This window comes from Chlamydotis macqueenii, chromosome 1 (assembly GCF_036417535.1).
Source record: "Chlamydotis macqueenii isolate bChlMac1 chromosome 1, bChlMac1.mat, whole genome shotgun sequence".
NCBI lineage: Eukaryota > Metazoa > Chordata > Aves > Otidiformes > Otididae > Chlamydotis > Chlamydotis macqueenii.
In genome coordinates, this window is record NC_141556.1 from 26664073 (window position 1) to 26683642 (window position 19570).

The 19570-nt window shown below is 40.9% G+C and overlaps 1 protein-coding gene across 1 annotated transcript; it reads right to left on the bottom strand.

The window, feature by feature from the left end:
* Positions 1 to 1942: 1942 nt before the first annotated feature.
* LSM8 (LSM8 homolog, U6 small nuclear RNA associated) lies at positions 1943 to 6879 on the bottom strand. Its single transcript, XM_086739998.1, has 4 exons — positions 6778 to 6879; positions 5620 to 5660; positions 4060 to 4187; positions 1943 to 2201 (listed from the first exon to the last, which is right to left on the bottom strand). Exons 1-4 carry the CDS (start codon positions 6806 to 6808, stop codon positions 2111 to 2113), a joined length of 291 nt encoding a protein of 96 aa, XP_086596124.1. The 5' UTR covers positions 6809 to 6879; the 3' UTR covers positions 1943 to 2110.
* Between the last annotated feature and the right edge of the window lie 12691 nt (positions 6880 to 19570).

The following is a 19570-nucleotide window of genomic DNA, read 5'->3' on the forward strand; positions in this document are numbered from 1 at the left end:
AGTCACTCACCTGAAGGGCCGAAGACAGGGTTTGCAATCCCTGTTTTAAACACCTGTGTGAGACTAGTATTTTACCAGATCATATTTTTCCTGCCTCAGCAATTTCTGAGCTACTCTAAATTCTCATCTGGTCAGTCCCTGGATTTTACTCATCAGCTTCACCACCTTGGTTCCACAGCTTTGCATCTGAAATCATCACTTCAAGGACAGAGAAAATAGTTTGAACTAACATCAGCAGCTCATCATATTTTAAGTCCTCAAACACAGGACCAAGGAGTTGCATTGCAAATGATGTGCTTCAGGCAGATTGTCTCCATACGTGTTAACTCAGCTACAAAGCAACAGATTTCCTTAGTCATTCCAGTGCTTCTGCAAGTACTCAACCTATGTATTTCAACTATAACTCTCCTGATACATCCAAGGCTAAGTAGTGCATTTAAAATCAGCTCATCCTGACTCTACTCTCTTTGTCTCTGCATTACTCTCTGCCGAGCCCTAAAGTAGCTAATTTACATCATGTGCTTTATTTGCCCTTTATCAACACAATTCACTTTCAATACTTTCTTTTCTTTTGTGCCAATATCAGTGTTTCAATAGCAAAAGAGCTTTTCATTATACAGGATTTTGTGACTGTTTCATTAAACTGATTGATTCTTTTAACATAATAAGTTATAGCCAGATTTTACTGGCTTACAGCCATCATAGAAAAGCCCTGATTTGCCATATTTGATGTCTGCTCAGCAATTCCCTGTAGAAATGTGGGCAGAAAACTACAAGACATTACTTTACTAGGTTACAAGATGGATAAAGAGAATGTTTTGCTGGGTTTCACATGTTCCGCCAAGAAGCACCTCAGAAAACAAGCTGGAAGGTACAAGAACTGAGAGCCAGATTTCATGGAGAGCAAGCATCCTCAGTTCAGTTTGTTTTCCAAACAGTGAACTTGCAATGTAAAGTATCAAATGCCACTTAATATTAAAACCAATAAAAAAAAATTATGTACATTAAAATAACTTTTTGGGGGAGGGGGGGTGAATATTGGACCTGTTGGCACACTAGAGGACAAGGAAAACAGCTTTGTCCAACAGCACTGGCTTCCTCTCGCTGCCACCATATAAGTGTTTCTGCTGGGCAGTGATTAAGATGTGGCCTGTAACACGCTACACTGTGCGGAGCCTGTCCCACTTAACTTGGCTGCTGCTGATGTATAACAAGAGGCCTATTATGGTTACACATGATCCTTATAGTCAGTATTACGGTAATTTCACTCAAAACAAATAATTTATTTATCTAAAGTACTCCCGTGTCTTCTAAACTACACTCTAGCAAGACAATGATTACACATTAGCCAACACACAATTCTCTTTCTACAGATCTTACCCAAATTTTAAGCAACACGCCAGCTGCTGAGAGAAGAAGATAGAGAATGAGTTGGTTTGGAATTTAATGGCTTTCAAATAAAAGTGTGTATTTGGTTTAGGTCCCGTGTTCCTGCTGAAAAGTCTTTCTCCAATTTAATTTGTCTGTGAGCATTAAAGCACTAAGAACTCCTGCACCTGAACGATAATCTTGGAGACTAGAGAACAATGTTTGACAAACAAAAACCCCTATTACATGCATAAGTCATTAATTTGAACATGAAAGCTTCTACCATTCTTGCTTTCTCCACTACACACACATACACAACAACAACAACAAAAAAAAGACAAAAACCAGTTTTCTACTTACAGCCAGAACCACATTTAGAGATAGTTAAACTGCCTCTTACACGATCTGACTCCAAATAATCCTGAGTTAATGCAAAAAGCCTTGGTTTACCTTTAAGAATGAACAAGGTACATACACACAATATCAGGACTATCACTGATATTGCTTGCATTTCCCAGCACATAATTACAGTGAAATTAGGCAGCATGAAACCCCAAAGGAAATACAATGAAAGTGTCTTTAGTAAAACGTAGAAAGTTTAATTTACATGCAAAACTACAACATATTCATAATAAAAAACTGGTGACTAAACAAATTAAACATAATTTGTAAAAATTGTCCACGTTGTTAAATAGGTCTGTACAACCAAAGATTTACAAAGTCCCTTTGCATTTTCTTCTTTTCAATGCACAACTGAGTTTAAAGGTTCTGCTCGAATGTTCCCCAAGTCAAGAGCTGAATCTGTCTCTTCATCAATTTCACCAATAACAGCACTGCAATAAAAAAAATATATTTATCATTTGTTGAAATTCCCTGGTGCAATTTTGTGACTTTCCACATTTAACTTGCTAGTGAAGACCCTTTAAAAAAAAAAAAAAATTACAGAGCTTTATCCTTTGAACTTCAAATTTTGATGGCTACAAGTAGAGTCTAAAGGATTTATTTTTTTTAAAGATATAGGTTATCAGGACCAAATACTACTGGTCTGTTTTAGGCAGTAGGTTAGCTTCTGAAACAAGAACTGGAAACCTTTTAGAGAGAGAATAGCTTTTCAAGAGTAATGTCTAACTGTAGCAACTTGTAAGTGCATGCAGCATCAAATAAGCAAGAGAATTTCCTTCAACACAGCCTAGTAAAATGTTACTAGTTTATGCAAGGGAGAATATACAGCATCTCACCTATGCTACGTCAAGACTAACCTGGACTAAAACACTAACGGACTTAGTAAAACTGCTTTAAAAAGAAAAGAAGGTTAAGATAATAGACGTCATACTAGCTCAGAGTGGAAACTGGCCTAGAGGGAACGTAAGAACTAAGAGCCTAATCCCTCTGGGGTACCCTTCTATTCACCACTTTAGAGACTTATGAGATAGTGGTTGTAGCCACAAAATGACTTAACAGCCACCAGAAACTGCTATATTAGTCCATCCTATAGCTTTCTGAATACATTTTCTTTTGGGTCTTTGCTACATCCTGCAGCAGTAAGTTCCACAATTAAGTTTTAAAGTGTGCAACAAATAACAGAAAATACTAGAGGAAATTAAATGAAGCAATTATCTCCTTCTACTACTCCTGACTGCACAGCAACCTATAACCACTATAGTTTTTCTTTTTCCAAACTGAATAGCCCTTGTCTATTCAGTTTTTCCTTGACAGAAAACATTTCATACCTCTAGTTATTCTCACTTGTGCTCTTCATGCATTTTCATACTGCACTCTTCTAAAGATAGTGGCATACCAGGTGTTCATGCAATTACATGACAATGTTTAGTTTTCTTCCTAATAATCCCTAGTATTCTTTCTTCCCAGTGAATCAGTATTTACAGCCAAAGAGCAGGGTGAGACTGAGCTTCAGAGCAGGACATCGCAATACAGGTGTCTAGGTTCCCATGATGGTCAGTGGAAACTAAAGCGGAATTTAACTTGCCTTGAAACAGAAATCTGGTCAGCTGAGTAGCTGTCTTAGCTCCCAAGATAAGGAAGTTCTAGGCAGTGATGGAACTTAGACAACACAAACATAAACTGCATCAAATATCAACTCCTACCTTTAACCAGTCACTACATTGGCTTTGACAGTTGTTACACTGTCAAGCTAGAACCTTCATGCATTTTCTAGATTTATATAGTGGTCTCTGTGAACACCCCATCTAAAAAAATCCTGTTAAAAGTCAAATTTGTATAACAGATTGCTGAACTTTTGCACACAACTTCTATCTCATCTTTTGTTCATTCTTCTGTCTTTTCCTCTGTCAATGAATTGTGCCTTTCATAAACTGGAATGAAGGACATTTACACAATGCTTAGACTAAGGAAAGGAAAATGCTGAACTTTATACTGACCTTTCCTACATTGCTGTCAGTACATGAGCTGGCTAATTTACAGCTCAGTAAATCTAAAGTAAAAATATCTTAACATTATAATGCAATAACTTCCGTAACAGAAGCATAGATACTTGCTATTTAATATGCCTCAGCTTTGACAGTACTAGCAGCACTACCCACAGAGACAGAGATGTACGGTGTCTGGGGCCATCAAGATGTATACAGATACATCATATATATATATATACACACATACACAAACACACACTAATTTCATTAACTGGTTTGAACAAGAATATGCTATACTTACACGTTATCACCTCTTACGATGTATAATCCCAGCACTACTTGCTCAACACCTTGTGAAGAACTGAAGACTCGTTCATGACTTTCATCCAAAATCAAGTTAATGGTCTGATCAAAACCTTTGAGGGTTCCCTGAAGAAACACACGAAAATAAAGCACTCCAATTACCTTTTAAATTTATCATATATTCTCTCAAGGATATCTTAAACAAGATGGCAATACTAAGGCACTAGAAAACAGGTGGTCTATTCAAGCTTTATTGTTAGGATTAAACACAAATAGCTGCAGAATGACACTTCAAAAGCAATAATAAAAGTACCTATATTTACTACTGAGTGTTCATGCTAAAAGCTACAGTAATCTTCAGCATTAAAAGAAGTAAAGTTTCCCTTTTACCAATGACAGCCCTCTAGACAACTGATTTTAACTATTTCTACGCTATCTTAGTCTTCCTTTTATGGAAGTTTCAAGAAATTATTTTATTAATTAATTAAAACAGAGAACAGAAAAATGAGATTCTTGTGGTCAACAGTAGTGAAATCATTCTTAGTGGTTAATAATATCAATTTTAAGTGGTATCTCTCTAAAGGAAATTAGCTTGGTTCCACAAAATTACACCAAAAACCCCCACAAAACGAAGAATTTCTGTGGCACTTCAATATGCATTTGGAAAAATTTTACACAAATCCATTATGTTATTTTACCATCGGTAATGGATTAAAAAATTGAAACTCATGTAGAAGACCATGACTCAAACAGTGATAACATCCATCGACACCATCTAACCATGTAACAACGAGCCACATATACCAATTCCATTCAGATCTTTTTGGTTGAAACTATCATGTATCACAACACGAAGTTTACCAGACTGACTCCAACCAGACAGAAGATTTAGTGAAGCTAGTATATTTCTGCTAAAAGTACTAGTTTTTCTTCCCAGAGTCCACATGAATCTAAGTACAGACAGATAGGAAGATATAATCCTCACTGAACAATCATACTATTAAGTTAAACTCAAAACAATAAAATATGGGGACAGAGGGAGGAATATTAAATTAAAAAAAAAAACAACCACAGAAGAAAACCAGAACATTATATGGTGTAATATATAATAGTTTGCCAATCCTCAGCTTTTCAGGCTTAAACAGAATCCCACAACAATTCTTCAGCAATTATCAGCTGTTGTTTTTCTACAGCCATATGGAAGAAATGGTTTTAGGAAGAAAGTTGAAGAGCTTACTGAACAATAAGGACATTTTAGATGGAAACCAAGTTACTTAACACAAAAGTAAATGCATTTTCTTCTGCATTCCGATAGAAAAGGCCATTTGACAAAAAGTCACGGCCCTCGTATGCAAAAGTTTATCAATGGACAAAGCTGACAGGGAAAGAATCAATAAGTGTTCAAATCATACAGTATAAAATAATGGCCACAAAGCTTAAAAAAAGGTTTGTAGAGGTGTGAACATATAAGTGGTAAAACTCTAGCATAGTTTCTTTATCACCATGATGAAAAGTCTTTACAGGGGAAAATAAAACGTTAAAAAAATAGAAGTCTCACCACAATCATTCTCCCATCAGAAGTAATTACTGCAACAGTACCTGACAGTTCACTAAGGAAATGTTTAGAGACACCTGAAATAGAACTGTTAACATTTTCTGAAATGCAACTTAAGTTTTAAGAACCACTAAGAGTCAGAAAAGCCTATGAGCAGCATGGTTGATAGTAACATTTGACAATATAGTATTTTTTTAATGACAATCTGTTTTAAAGTTTTATTTTACCCAAGCATGGAGAGTCATATACAAACATGAACACCATTAAAAGCAGACTAAGTATTTGAGTTCACCTCTCTTCTCATTACTAAATGCACTACCCCCAAATTGAAACAACATAAAAAGAGTTTTATAAACACTTAAACATAAGTCCTTAAAAACAATTCAGCAGTGAGTCTGGCATTCAACACCCCTTCACTCTGAAGATCTAACTATGCAATTTGACAATCACATATCCATCATACTGAATGATTTGGGGTCAGTATCTTATTGTTTGTGAATAAAATTGAAAATACCTATAGGTTATAAGGAGTACAATAAACTAGCATGAAAAGGGTTCCAAGAACACTAACTCACAGCTTTTGACCAAACGATGTAATGCTGGTAACTAAACACGTTAAGAGCCCTTTCTGGAGCCAGGCCCATTGCGAATCTCATCCCTCATCACAGATGAAGCAAGGAATCAGGTTTGCAGCGCTGGAGGCTATAGGGGACCTTGCTCTCTGGGCATCCTGCAACCTCCATTCTACCTGCCAAGCCAGACCTATGTACAGAGAAACCGACAAAGCCAACCGGGAAGGACCCAAGTAACACCACCGCCCGCGGAGTGGGATATTGGAGGCCAGAGGGCCCGGCCGATATGCTTTTCACAGGCCCTTCAGCAGTCTGCCCAGAGCCGGGGATCTCCCTCCCGCAGCTCACACCTTGCTGGGCCCGGAGGTACCCGATGCCCGCAGCAGCTCTGGCGCCCAACTCGGCACCATGTTGCAACCGCCAGCCCCCCGGGGCCGAGCGCCGCCCGGCCCTCAGCGGCACCGAGTCGCTGGGCCCCCCAGGCCCGGTGCGGGCCTCCTCTGGTGTCCGCGGGCGCGAAGGAGAGGGACGGCCTGTTCCTGTCCCCTCTCGGGCTGCCTCGGAACGCTTCCGTCCGCCGAAAGGATACGATTGATGTAATTCTCCAAGGCGGAGGTCATGGCGGCGGCTCCCGCTCTTGGCCTCACACCGGCGCCGGCAGCCACTCGGCGGCGACGAGACTTCCGGCGCGCGCCGCTGACGCGCCGCCCGGTGCGCAGGCGCAGAACCCCGCGGAGCGAGGTGGGGAAGCGCCACTCCAACCGCCGCGCACGCGCGGCGCCGCGGCGGGGCCAGGTTTCAAACGGCGCGAGTTAGTGCGGCGGCGCATGCGCAAAGGGGCAGGAGGCGGCAGGGAGATGCGAGTGGGCTGTACCAAGTAGTGATCGCTGGGGGCCGCGCTGGGGGGGGTTACGCTGCACCCTCCGCGGCACATGGTACCAGCCGTAGGGACGGCAGTTGGGTGGCACGGGGCAGCGGGCGCAGTGTCGGCTGCTGTGGCGGTGGTGGGGCTGGGCTGCGGAGGGAGTGTTTGGAAGCGGGTGTGAGGGCCTTCAGGGCCCCCCTGCCTGGGTGTAGCGTTTCTGTTGCTGACACAGGAGCCATCTACCCCTTCTTTGGCTTCCTGCGGGCCGCCTGTGTGCGGTGGGCAGGAAGGAGGCCTGTGGGATGGGTGCCCCGGGCCAGCCTGGCAGTGCTGTTTATTGAACTCCCGTGCAGAGGTGCTTTCTGTGGGAAATGGTGGATGCATGGATATGGTCGAGATGTGAGGCCTGGGGAGGTGGTTTTGTTGTGCCCAGATCCCACGCTGAAATGCGTGTGGCACCAAGCAATGTGCTGGGGCCCAGGCTGTGGTCTACAAGTGGAGAGTTGTGCCACTTCTTTAAAGGGAAATATAGTGATCAAGCTCTCAGCAATCCAAGGAAAACTATAAATATTTTTAAAAAGATAAGCAGTGTCAAGTAAGTTCTGCCAAGCAGAAGTTTGGATTTTATGTTTACAGGAATCTCCTTTCACCATAATCTGTAAGTGTGGGAATGGCAAATTGGGATGTCCTGAAAAACTTGTGCTTTTTTATTTTTGTGTAACTTCACCTGTCACTGCCATTCTTCCCTTTCCCTTCTGGTGGCCCATTATTTCTTCTGATGTATCCCTGATCATTACCGCCTTTCTTATTTTCTGATCGGCCTATGTGATGCATAGATTGTTTCCTCAGTCTCCTCAGAGTCCTGTGAGAGAGGGGAGTGTATGACTTTGCTGGATTCAATGATGGCACTGGAAGACGGTTTTCAGGAATGTAGGGAGCCAAACTGGTACTTCACACAAGAAGAAACAGGCAAATTCAGAACCAAGTTAAGCTACAGCCATCTTTGCCCGTGGGAGTTAATATAATCATTGTTAGTATGCAACAGGCGTTCAGAAGCATACTGCAATATGTTGTACACAAAATCATAGAACAGTTAGGGTTGGAAGGGACCTTTAAAGGTCATCTAGTCCAACCCCCCTGCAAGAAGCAGGGACATCCCCAACCAGATCAGGTTGCTCAGAGCCCCATCCAACCTGGCCTTGAATGTTTCCAGGGATGGGGCATCCACCACCTCTCCAGGCAACCTGTTCCAGTGTTCTACAATCCTCAGTGTAAAAAATTCTTACAGGCATCCTCTACATTGCAATACATTCAAAGTCATGAATGCATCCCTCTAATGGTATTTAGTAATATAGCAGTCTTGGTGATACCTAAAGTCTTACACAGATATCACCTCTTATAACAGTCTATCTACCAAGCTTCTCAAAGCATGAGGTCTGTTGTTTCAGCACCAGCGTTTGAATAGTCTTCATGGAGTTCTATTAAAATTTATTTTCTTCCACTTGCTTTTTTTGACAGTATTGTTGTTTATTGCACTGAATGCCAATCTTTTCAGTTGTAACACTGTGTAGGAAATACTCTTTCAAAGTCTAAAAACAAATGTTGGGCTATTTCCAGTTCAACAAATTGTGACATGAAATGTTACATAAATTCTGGATTTAAAAAATATTTATTTTAAGTTCATGACCTTCAGTAGACAGAAAATTAACTTGGGAATTAGAATATGGGATTCCCCTTTTTGTCAGTTTTCGGATGACACTGAGAAAATTTAATCTAAAGTTTTCCAGTCTGTCAGTGAAGATAGTGATTGTGATGGGCTTCATAAAATGGTCTAAAATAACATTAGATCTGTGTGTAATCAGAAGATTAGATTTCCTAAAGCACTCAGTAGACATTCATAGGAGAAAGCTCTCACAAATAATACTTCGAAAAAAGTGTGAGGAAATTAACTTTCAGATTTTTTTTAGTTATCTTGACTTGCAGTGCTTTCACCCACCAGTTTCATAAATCTTCATACATCGGAACACTGAGAATGCATTTTTTGGTAACTGGAAGGTACAATAAGGTGTTTAAGACAAACTGAAAATTCAGAGTATACACTTTACTCCCAGTTTTGTAGAAGAAACACTGAATAACTCAACACAGATAAGATATCAGCCTTTGTTCTCTTTAAATGATGGAACCCTATAAAAAGAAGTCTCAGATGATGTAGCAAAAGATGCAGACATAAATGAGGCCAAACTGATGTTGCTTTAAAGGTCTCAGTTCTGCATTGCTTGACTTCTGCGTGTCTGCCTTTCAATTGTAAAAATATTTTGTCATCCTTTTTTTTCCTAAATTTTACTGTATAGATGCTACTTAGAGTTTAGATTGTCCCTGTTCAACGTCCTTTAATTTCAATAAAGACTCCAGGGACAAATTGCAAGAGGTTCAAAATGGAACTCGGAGTCCAGCCCATGGTTGAATTCCCATAGGGAATACCATTTCTGGACAGGAGAATGCTATTGTTCCATCTCCTTCTGGTGTGCCGATTGTTTCCTTTCACATTATAGCCATCACAAGTACAGAGGAAGCAGAATTAAGGTTTTTTTTAAGGCAAATTACCCAGAAAAAAAAAATGGATAGACATTTCCTGGCACCTCTGAAGGTAACTACACCAAAGTAGTCTCTCAGGAATTTGTCTAATGGCTCAACCTTTGTAAAAAACATGAGAAGAGATGTCAGAGAACATAAAATACTTTTGGAATTGGGCATTACATAATGCCCCTCCTCTTAAGCTCTTCTTATAAAAAGCTTAACAACTGCCACTAAACCTTATACTAGGATTGGAAGTAATTATTGTATATTCCATGTAAGAGGCTAAAGATTTTATTTTTTTTGTGTGTGTGGTTTGCTATTTTCCTTTTCATACCCGTCTTTCACCCTATAAAGACAGACATTTTCAAAGGCCAAGAATATGACATCATTAAAATACAAGCATGCAGGATAAAATCTTAAAATACTTGCACTGTGTTATTACCTCAATATCTGATCCCCTGAGAATCTCTGATATATCTGTTTGTTTTAACAGTGTCCCTGAAAAGCAGAGAGGGATTTTTTTTTTATTTTATAAAGGAGGACTAAAACCCAAAGAGTAAGGCTTAGGTCTGAGCTCCTGAAGTCAGGTGCCCTGGCTTTGCCAAACTAGGTGCTTAACAGCAGTTAGCACCCTCAATATAAAGGAACTCTGAAAAGAGAATTCCTGGCTTCATCTACTTAGGCTTGCTCTGGCCTTCCCTGAAGGCAAGCAGTTGTGTCTTTCTTCTCGCAGTTCTGATCCAGGTTCAGGCTTCTGGTTGAAGCTACCACTACTGTTCTCTTATGAAATAAACCTCCACATATAAAGTGGAAAACTCTAATTTAATCTTTGCATCTTTTTGGGAGAAAAAAAAAAAAGATATTGCCTGGCTCTCCCTCTCAGTTGCAAGGTCTGTTAGACTGTGTTACAGCCTGGGGCCATAATTTACCCTTTTGTTGAAGCTGTGCCGCATGCAGAGAAAAACATGGTTTCCTTGGGCTAGAGTCTAAAACTGTGGTTAAACTACTTGTCCAGTAGAGGGAAATCTTAGCTTCTGGTTGCTCTTACAAGGTCTCTTTCAGTACAGAAATCCAGTGGCATTTTAGATGAAATGAATAAGTAACCTTGAGCATCGGTTCTCTGTAGCTGGTTATTTGAGTTCTAACTTTAGATGCAGAAATTCAATATCTTAAGTCTGAGCATGTCACTGTGGTCTTCTTTATAGAGAAAAAAATAATTGGTTTTCTACCATAAGGTGAGATGTGTTTCCCACTCAATATGTCCTTGTTTCTCTAATACTTATAAAGTGAGCCTAGGGTGACTAACTCAGACACAGACATTTCACAGGTTTACACTTTTATTAGGCTGGACAAATTTTATTCCTGGTGACCATAGTTGCCAATATAACATTGGTTTTAGGATCAGAAACCTGCAGCTAGGTTTCCTTTGCCTGTTGCTGCAGAGCTGCCCATGATGACACAATAAATAACTGAATATGAGCATACACTAAATAATTGAATGAGAGCATAATACCCATTAAGCTCTCAATTAATTGAAGAAGCAGCACACCTTTGTAAAAATACAGTGTAGATATAGCTTACTTGCTAATTCCGTTTACTCCTGTAATTAAAGTCAGTTTATTTCTGCAATTGATTCTCCATACATTAAGGTTGCTGTGGCAAGTGATTGCTGTATGTTATGCTTTCTACAGAATTTATAAGCAACTAATCATGCCCTAGAGTGTCTCTGCACACTTTTCCTGCTTCCTTATAGTCTGCCAGGGCAGGAAGGAAAGCCTGCAGTGGTAGTTGCAGGGTGTATGTGCAAGCGGTTGCTGTGTATAAACTTATTATCTAGCCTAGGGCTGGTGGAATGGACGAGTGAATGTTTTTTTTTCTGCTGGTGGTGGCAGCCCGATCCCTGGAAACGTTCAAGGCCAGGCTGGATGAGGCTCTGAGCAACCTGATCTGGTTGGAGATGTCCCTGCTCTTTGCAGGGGGGTTGGACTAGATGACCTTTGAAGGTCCCTTCCAACCCTAACCATTATATGATTCTATGATTCTATGTTACTTATTAGTTTTACGTCTCCCAAAACACGCTAGCTTCTGGTGGCTTTGCTTTCCTTGGTTATTAAGTAGCTGGGTTTTATAGACCCGGCCATGCTGAAGGGTGAAATGGCTTTGTGGAGTTTTGACAAGAGGAGAGGCCTGACCAGTACAGCTGCACCATGGCAAGTCAAGCCATCTCCCTGTCAGATCAGGTGGAGGAAGGTGCAAGACCTACTTCTCAGGCTTCCTTGAAAGCTGAAACTCTAATATATCGGCCTGACTGTTGGAACGGGAGCTTTAAGGAATTTCTTGTAACAAAACCTGCCAAATTGGTAACATCTGTCAGCCGGCTCAACAAGAATTGCATCCCCTGGTTGCTGCTCAGGTAAAAATAGCACCTGTGCTAGGGAGTAATGGAGTGGTATGTACTGAAGAAGAAGAATCAGACAGTACATACTCTAGAAGAGAACTAAGCACCCCCAGATCACACACATTCAGTTTACTTAATCCTTCTAACAGTCTTTCTCATATTTCCTGTGACTCAATTATTTGAATCTCTCTCATTTTTACCTACATTCCCAGCATGTCACTCACAAAGAGCCTAGCCCTTGAGCTCATCTTTAGTTTATACACACCCTAGCTGACTAAACATGATTGATTTCTGTTCATTTGTTCAGGAAAAACAGAAACATCCCTTCACCTCTGCTTAGTTCTTTTGAGTCTGTAGAGACTTTGGATCCATTATCAGCAATGCAAGGACACAGATTTTGTCTGGTAGGTGGAGAAAATTAGAAAGATCTCGCTCACCTCATGCCTGACTAGCTGCAATCTAAGTTGAGATGTGTTTCATGTGTATTATTATATCAAATGTCAGGGATTTGCAGTGAAACAACTGGAAAATATTATTAAAGGTTAACAGTCTGAAAATTGCTGGTAGACTCTGAATATAAGTTACAATGCATTAGAAACAGATCTGTAGCATGAGTAGTCCCAAAGTGCTTTTTATTTATCTTTAGAAACTTAGTGTTAACAAACACCTGATCTAAATTTTGTTTGTTGTGATAGCAACTGCTGCTATCAAGGGAGACATTCCAAAAAAAACTAATTTACTCAAAGAGCTCCTTTATATGAGAGTTTGTATATTTTTTCAGCAATTTTTGCTAAAATATGCAAAATGTGATAGCAATCTTAATGACTACATCCCTACTTAATGTGTTAGCATACAAAATAACATTGCATGTTTCTGTTTGCAGGAAAACAAACTGTTTTCTGTTTTCCTTTTTTTTTTTTTTTTTTCCCAGAAGAAACTGAAAACAGCTGTAGAAGTTCAGTACCATTATCCTTTCAGATAATAATTTTAGGGGATGTTAGGAACTATTGGTAGGAAAGATGCCTTTGCTAATGGGTCATGTACCTGCAACTACAGAATTACAAAGCAAACAGATTCTTGTTTTCAGCTGCTGTAAGCAGAGTATTAAGACAATTCTGTTGTACATAAAATGAACAATGAACTTCAAGTAACTGACATTTACTAGCATGTCATGTTCATAATTTTTTACAGTCATAGCTGAAATTGCATTTGCGAAATTGCTCTCATGAAGCAGGCTTTTCGTTCTGATAGATTCCCTACTTCTCAAAGTATAATTCGTCTTCCTGTAAAAACACTGATCCTAATCTTTAGCCTGTGTTAAGATGACTAGATCTTCAAGTTTTAAGTGTAAGGTCCTTTATCTTAATACTCTGCAGGGATGCCCATTTGACCCCATTCCACTTCTTGTTTCATTTGCTCTGCGGCATGTGATCACCGTGCAGAAGGAATAGCACATGGTCAAAGGGCTCTGTTCAGAGGTGACTTACACACTGCCTGCTGCCAGATATAATGTAGATTGCACTAAAAAATCAATATAATTCTGATTTGTAACTTATATGGCGTCATTATTTTGTGAAGTAGGTTATTCATTGTACCACTGAGCAATCTTTTGGCACCAAGACCTCTAAACCAGTTACAGAAGTGGAGAAGGAATATACTGTGGATTTGGTCTTGACCAGAAGAGGTGCTGAAGTCCTTCTTATTAGAAACGTAGAAATGAAAAATGATCAATGGGAGAGGAAGATAAATAGGAGAGCCTGCTTTTTCTTTAATACACACTGAACTGTGTCTTGTCTAATAAAAGGCGTAAGACCAAAGGGCAGGGTGGAGGCCATTTTTTTCATCAGTAGGCCATGCTGTGAAAGGCAAAACTTCAAGCACAAGCCAACAGAATTGCACCAACAGCAATGAAGAGAGGTGGCACATGAGGATGGCAGATGCTGTGCTTTCTTCACAGCCTTGAAGAGAGCTGTCTGTTTTGTCATTATTTCTAGCCCAGGATTTTGCAAGCTGCTGCTCCAACTGCGTATTTTCTCTTACACCCCCCGGAATCTCTTTGGTAATCACAACTGGCATCCTTGTTCAGCGTCAGAGTACGTGCTAACTCTTTCACTTGGTACTTTCAGGTACTCTCTTCACATCCTCTGGTTAGTGTTTCTGCATATGCTGCACCCTGGAATCCGGGTGGCAGGTAGCACAAGGGTATCTGGAGGGGAAGAAAGGATCGTGATTACAGAGATTAATTGGGGTAAGAATTATTGGCAGCAGAAGAAAGTCTTTCTGTTGACTTACTGTTTGCACTGTTGGTATAAATTGGAGAACAACTTGGTAAACAAAAAAAACTTGTGGCTTTGGGTCATAACAAGATGTATTCCTTGTTTGAAGAGCTGTTCCCATGGCTAAAGCTTTTTGTTTGAGGCAGATCTACTTTACAGCAATAAGTTGCATTGTGCTTACAGTTGGTTTTTTTTTTTCCTTTTAATCTCAGACAAAATTTGGTCTCCTTGGATTAAGATGTTCATGTGTCCAAGCCTGATTGCCACTCTGGGCTGTTGAATGTCACAGATGAACTCATGCCCTGAAATTTCTGGACTGTTTGGATGGGTACATCTAATGTCTGAAAGTGCAAGTTAGTTTTGCAACTTCATAGTGCTCTAGTAGTTGGGAGGGAAATGATATTTTGTCATTTGGCCTTGAGTAGTGTCCTTATATTGGAGTGCACACTTAGCTGGCTATGGGGTAGAGAGGTTACAATTGCTCTACCGTATCTCACATGCGAGAAGAGCAGTGTCTCAGAGAGCCAAGTGCTAACCATTAGTAACTGCTGCCTTTTCATTATCAACCACTGTGCTGTTGCATTATTGATTAATGCTGTTGAAAGCCATTCGTGCTGATCCCTTATGTTCTTACTGAAAACCACTTAACATATCAGCCACATCTAACTGAACTGCAAGAGAAATGAGTGAAATGTCATTTGTAAGCATTCCCTCCCTTTATAGTCAGTGGCAAAAGTATGTAATATTGCAACCATCCTGAAGGCATCAAATTTCCAAATATAATGCTACTTTTTTAGTATTTTACTCAACTTGTGCTAGATATGCTGCTATTAGTAATGTTCTGGAAGCTTGCATGCTTCACTTATTGTAGGGACTAAAAGTATTCTGTAGATCTTGGTTAAGCATTACCATATCTCAGAATGATTGGTAAATATTCTTCTAATTATTTACTAAATCAGTTGTTGATTTACTAATTCAGTAAGTTGAATCACAGACATTCACTGAAATAGCAGAATTTCTTTTGAAATCAGTGGTGGAACTCTAAATAGAAGTTAGCTAATTTTTAAATGTTGGTATTAGAATGACACCAGAAGGCATCAGTCAATATTAGGGCCTCATTATGCTAAACTGTCCACAGAAACATGTGAAGAGAGACAAAAAGTCTTGGCTACAAGGAATTTACACAATGAATAGCCAAGAGAAGATGCAGAAGGAAGGAAGTATTAATGTGTCAGTTTTACAGACAGGATATGAAGAAAAGTGATTTGCCTAAGGCTGCTGTGTACCACCAGTAGAAACCAAATTTGTATTTCTGAACTATATTCTAGGCAATTTCTCACAGTTTATTTTACAACACCCTTTTGATCCTTGAGGAAAGTTCCCCTGCTTCCCCCTCAGAATGTAATTTGATACAGAGCATGTATGAGCATTCCCCATCTTGCCCCTTCTCTTCCCCTTTCCAGAGACTCCAGTACTTTGCTAATCACCTTCATTCTCTTTCAGCCTCAGGAGTAGAAGTTCCAGAGTGGGATATGGACCACAGCATGCCGCATGTGAAGTAAAGCACTATTATCATCTGCATCACCTGCTTGTCTATCTTTTAATTAAAAAAAAAAAAACAACCAAAAACACAACAGAGAGAAAAAAAAATAGAGAATTAAATTAAAGAAATTAAAGAAATAATATCCATTGCCATTCCTGATGACACTGACATGACGTATTAGGGTGTTTATGTATCTTTCAAAAAATGGTCTGTCTTCTTTTATGTCAGATAAGTGATGAGGCAGGTGTGTCTCCTAGGCAAAACCGGCTGCTGCAAATTGAAGCACAATATCAAGATAAGACTGTCATTGTGCAAGTCTCTGCTGCCTTGAAGCTAATGTGCACAATCTGTTTTTGCAAGTGCTTTTGTATTTTTGTTCTTTATTATGAACATATACAGCACATAAGTGTTTTTAGTATTGGCTGACTCTGGTATTTTGTAGTCACGATTGTGGTATTTAAACAGGAGGTGGTCTGTTCTGCACATGGAAAAGGGACTGTGTTATAGAGGAAATAATTTTTAAAAGTGTTGCTATTTTTTGGCAAGAAGGTGTTATGATTTTTTTTTTAAATAATATACCCAGTGTTCATTATGTTTGTGTACAAACTCATGGCAATTTGAATCTGATTTCTAGTGTGTACCTAGGGAGCATTATCATTGTGTTAGAAATGCAAGTATGATATTAAATTGGGAAGCTCTTATATATCTATAGTCTCATCTATTTCTTTTTTAGCTGCTGTATAATATTGCTCCCGAATTTCAGCCAAAGAGCTGTGATTACTTACATGAAATGAGAATGTCACTTGAATAGCAACTAGTGTAAATAATGGAGCTCTTTTTATAAAACTTCATCATATTGTTAATATCCAAAATGCATTTGATATGATAAAGCAGCACATTGCTGTTCGTTAAGAAAATTTATTTCAAAGAATTTGCCTGGCAGTGATTTTTGAAATGCATTTCAAGACTTTCTGAAAATCTTGAGATACAAGCATGATGTGATTGTATTATGAAAATATATTTGATGAGGGACACATAATTATCTTCCATTTCCAGATGAAGCCAAGCTGGTAACTTACCTACAGTCACTGCTAGCGAATTTGTTTAGACACTGAATGCAGGCTTTTTTTTTTCTTTTCTTCCTGCTGCACCGTTCTTGTACAGAGAGAAGTTATTTTTACAGGAGTTATTGTGTCCAGGGTATACCTATCTAGCTGAAAGTTGTCTCAAGGTAGGAAAAACTCCTGAAACCTGCATCCCTTGCATCTCAGGCACACCATCCTTCCAGGAAAATCCTCAGTTTTAAAAACTGTATGTCATGGCACCATGTGTGTATATATTGGAACACACAATGCCAAGTATAATGCCAAGTTTTCTGAAGTAGGTCTATTTTTTAGTTTAAAGCATTGTTGTGCCAAATTGGTGATTAATCAGTAATGTTCCAGCTGAACAAAGCCTCAGTTCAGAAGGGTACAATTGCTGCTCTGGGTTTACACATTGTCCAGCAAGGGGCCTCTGTGCAGTGCCAGGGTTCCAAAGGCAAATATTTGAACACAGAAATAAAAAGAGTGTGGAGGAAGCTGGCAACAAGATTATGCCAGCTAATGCTTTTACAAACAGATTTTGAACAATGCTAGTGAAATGGATTTAGGGGATGGGTGGATTACGACCCTCATATATTGTTTCATATTGGGTATTTCTTCTCATGCAGGTCTTTACCTTTTTTCTCCCCACATGGTTACCAAGGAATACAAAGCAAGCTATCACTGTGTGTCAGATGCAAGCAAGATCTAAAAGCTCTAGAGCAGCTGAGAATATGGATACAGCACGTTGGGTGTCAGGATGATGTTATGCTGGCAGAGGAATCTGTAAGGGCAGAGGCTTCAGTCTCCTGCTGAGTTTTGTCAGGATCCAGAACCCACTGTGTTATACAGAGAGAAAGTGTTGGTTGCAAGATGGGAGTGTGTCCCTGTAGCATCTCACATACCGAGGAGGGTCACTGCCTGACAGTACAGGACACATTATGGATTGCAGGAGTAGAGCATTTTGGGATTGCACAAAACTTATCATAGGGTGTTTAGAGGAGGAACCACAAGCAGGGAAAGAGAGGAACAGAGGTGGTTTGGACAGGAAATATCTTGAGAAAACAAAGGGATAAGGAGCTAAAAGAGAGCAGTCGCATGTAAACAGGTGGCTGGTCAATAGGCTTGTCTGGCCGTGCCCTGCACTTGGTCAGGACAGTCTGTCCCATCTTCTTGTTGAGCTCCATTTTTATTTTCCTGGGCGCAGGGCTCTCTTCTGCATGTGGAGGTCTGAGAGGTCATCAAATGGAGTGGGACTGCAGGATCACAGGGGCCCCTGTCTGTGATGTTAGCAACTGAAGTGGGTGAGGGTATGTAAGTCATGTGTGATCACTCCTGAATATAAACCTGCTCTTGTGAAATAGTTGAAGTGACCTGGGAGCCAGGTGTGCACATGTGTGTGAGAGTGAGACAACTGGAGGAGCTGGCTGTGGGAGAGAGTGGGCATCTCAGCCATATGTCAGAGAGGCTGTAGGGTCTAGGGCTGAGTCAGCCCCCTCTGTGTGCGTGTGTGTATCTCTATGTGTGAGGCCACTGAGGACCTGGGGTCAGCTACTGGAGGGAATGTGTGTCTAAGCCCACGTTCTGGAGGCAGTAAAGCCAATTCTTCACATTTTTTCTTGGCAATTTCCATCTACGCAGGTGTGTATGTTTTATTTAGGGGGGGGAGGGTGGAGAGCTACAGTGCCAGCTTTTGTAAGAAGCTGCTAGAAGTTGCTCCCCTTTGTTCAGTGGACTCGGCCGGGCCTAGGGCGGATCCGCTGCTGGCCAAGGCCAAGCCAATGGGTAGCAGAATGCTCCCTGATAACGCCTCTGTGATAACATATTTAAGAGGGGGAAAAACATAAAAAAAAAAAAAGATGTTAAGAAGCTGAGCGGGGGCAGAGAGGGGGAGCCATGAGCCTTGTGGGCCTTGCGGCCCTCACCCTCTGGCCTCCCACCGGGCAGCCGACTGGGCCCAACTCGGCCTGGCCTGGCTGCAAGAAGTGGAGAGGAGATGAGATGTGAAGAGAACCTGAGAGGTGTCTGCCTGCCTGTTGTGAAGAATTTCTTGTGAGAGGAATGGCTGCAGACGCCAAGATCAGTGAAGAAGGAGGGGGAGGAGTAATGCAGCTCCTGGCCAAGATTCCCCTGCAGCCCGTGGTGATGACCAGGGTGGAGCAGGTTGTCCCCCTGCAGCCCGTGGAGGCCCACAGAGGGGCGGAGATCCACCTGCAGCCCATGGAGGACCCCACGTCAGGGCAGGCGGATGCCTGAAGGAGGCTGTGGCCCGTGGAGGGCCTGCGCTGGGCAGCTGTTCTGAAGGGACTGTACCCCATGGAAAAACGACCCACGCCGGAGCAGTTCATGAAGGACTGTAGCCCATGGGAGGGACCTCAAGATGGAGCAAGGGAAGAATGTGAGGAGTTCTTCCCCCGACCATGAAGCAGCGGCGTGAAACAACGCGTGATGAACTGACCGCAACCCCCATTCCCTCTTCCCCCCTTGTCGTAGTTCAGCCCCGATCAGGACCAGACTACGCAGTCTCTCTCTCACTCCCCCCACCCTCCAAGAGAACAGGGAGAGAAAATATAAGAAAAACGGCTCGAGGTTTGAGATAAGGACAGGGAGAAATCCTTAAAGTTACCGTCACGGGCAAAAC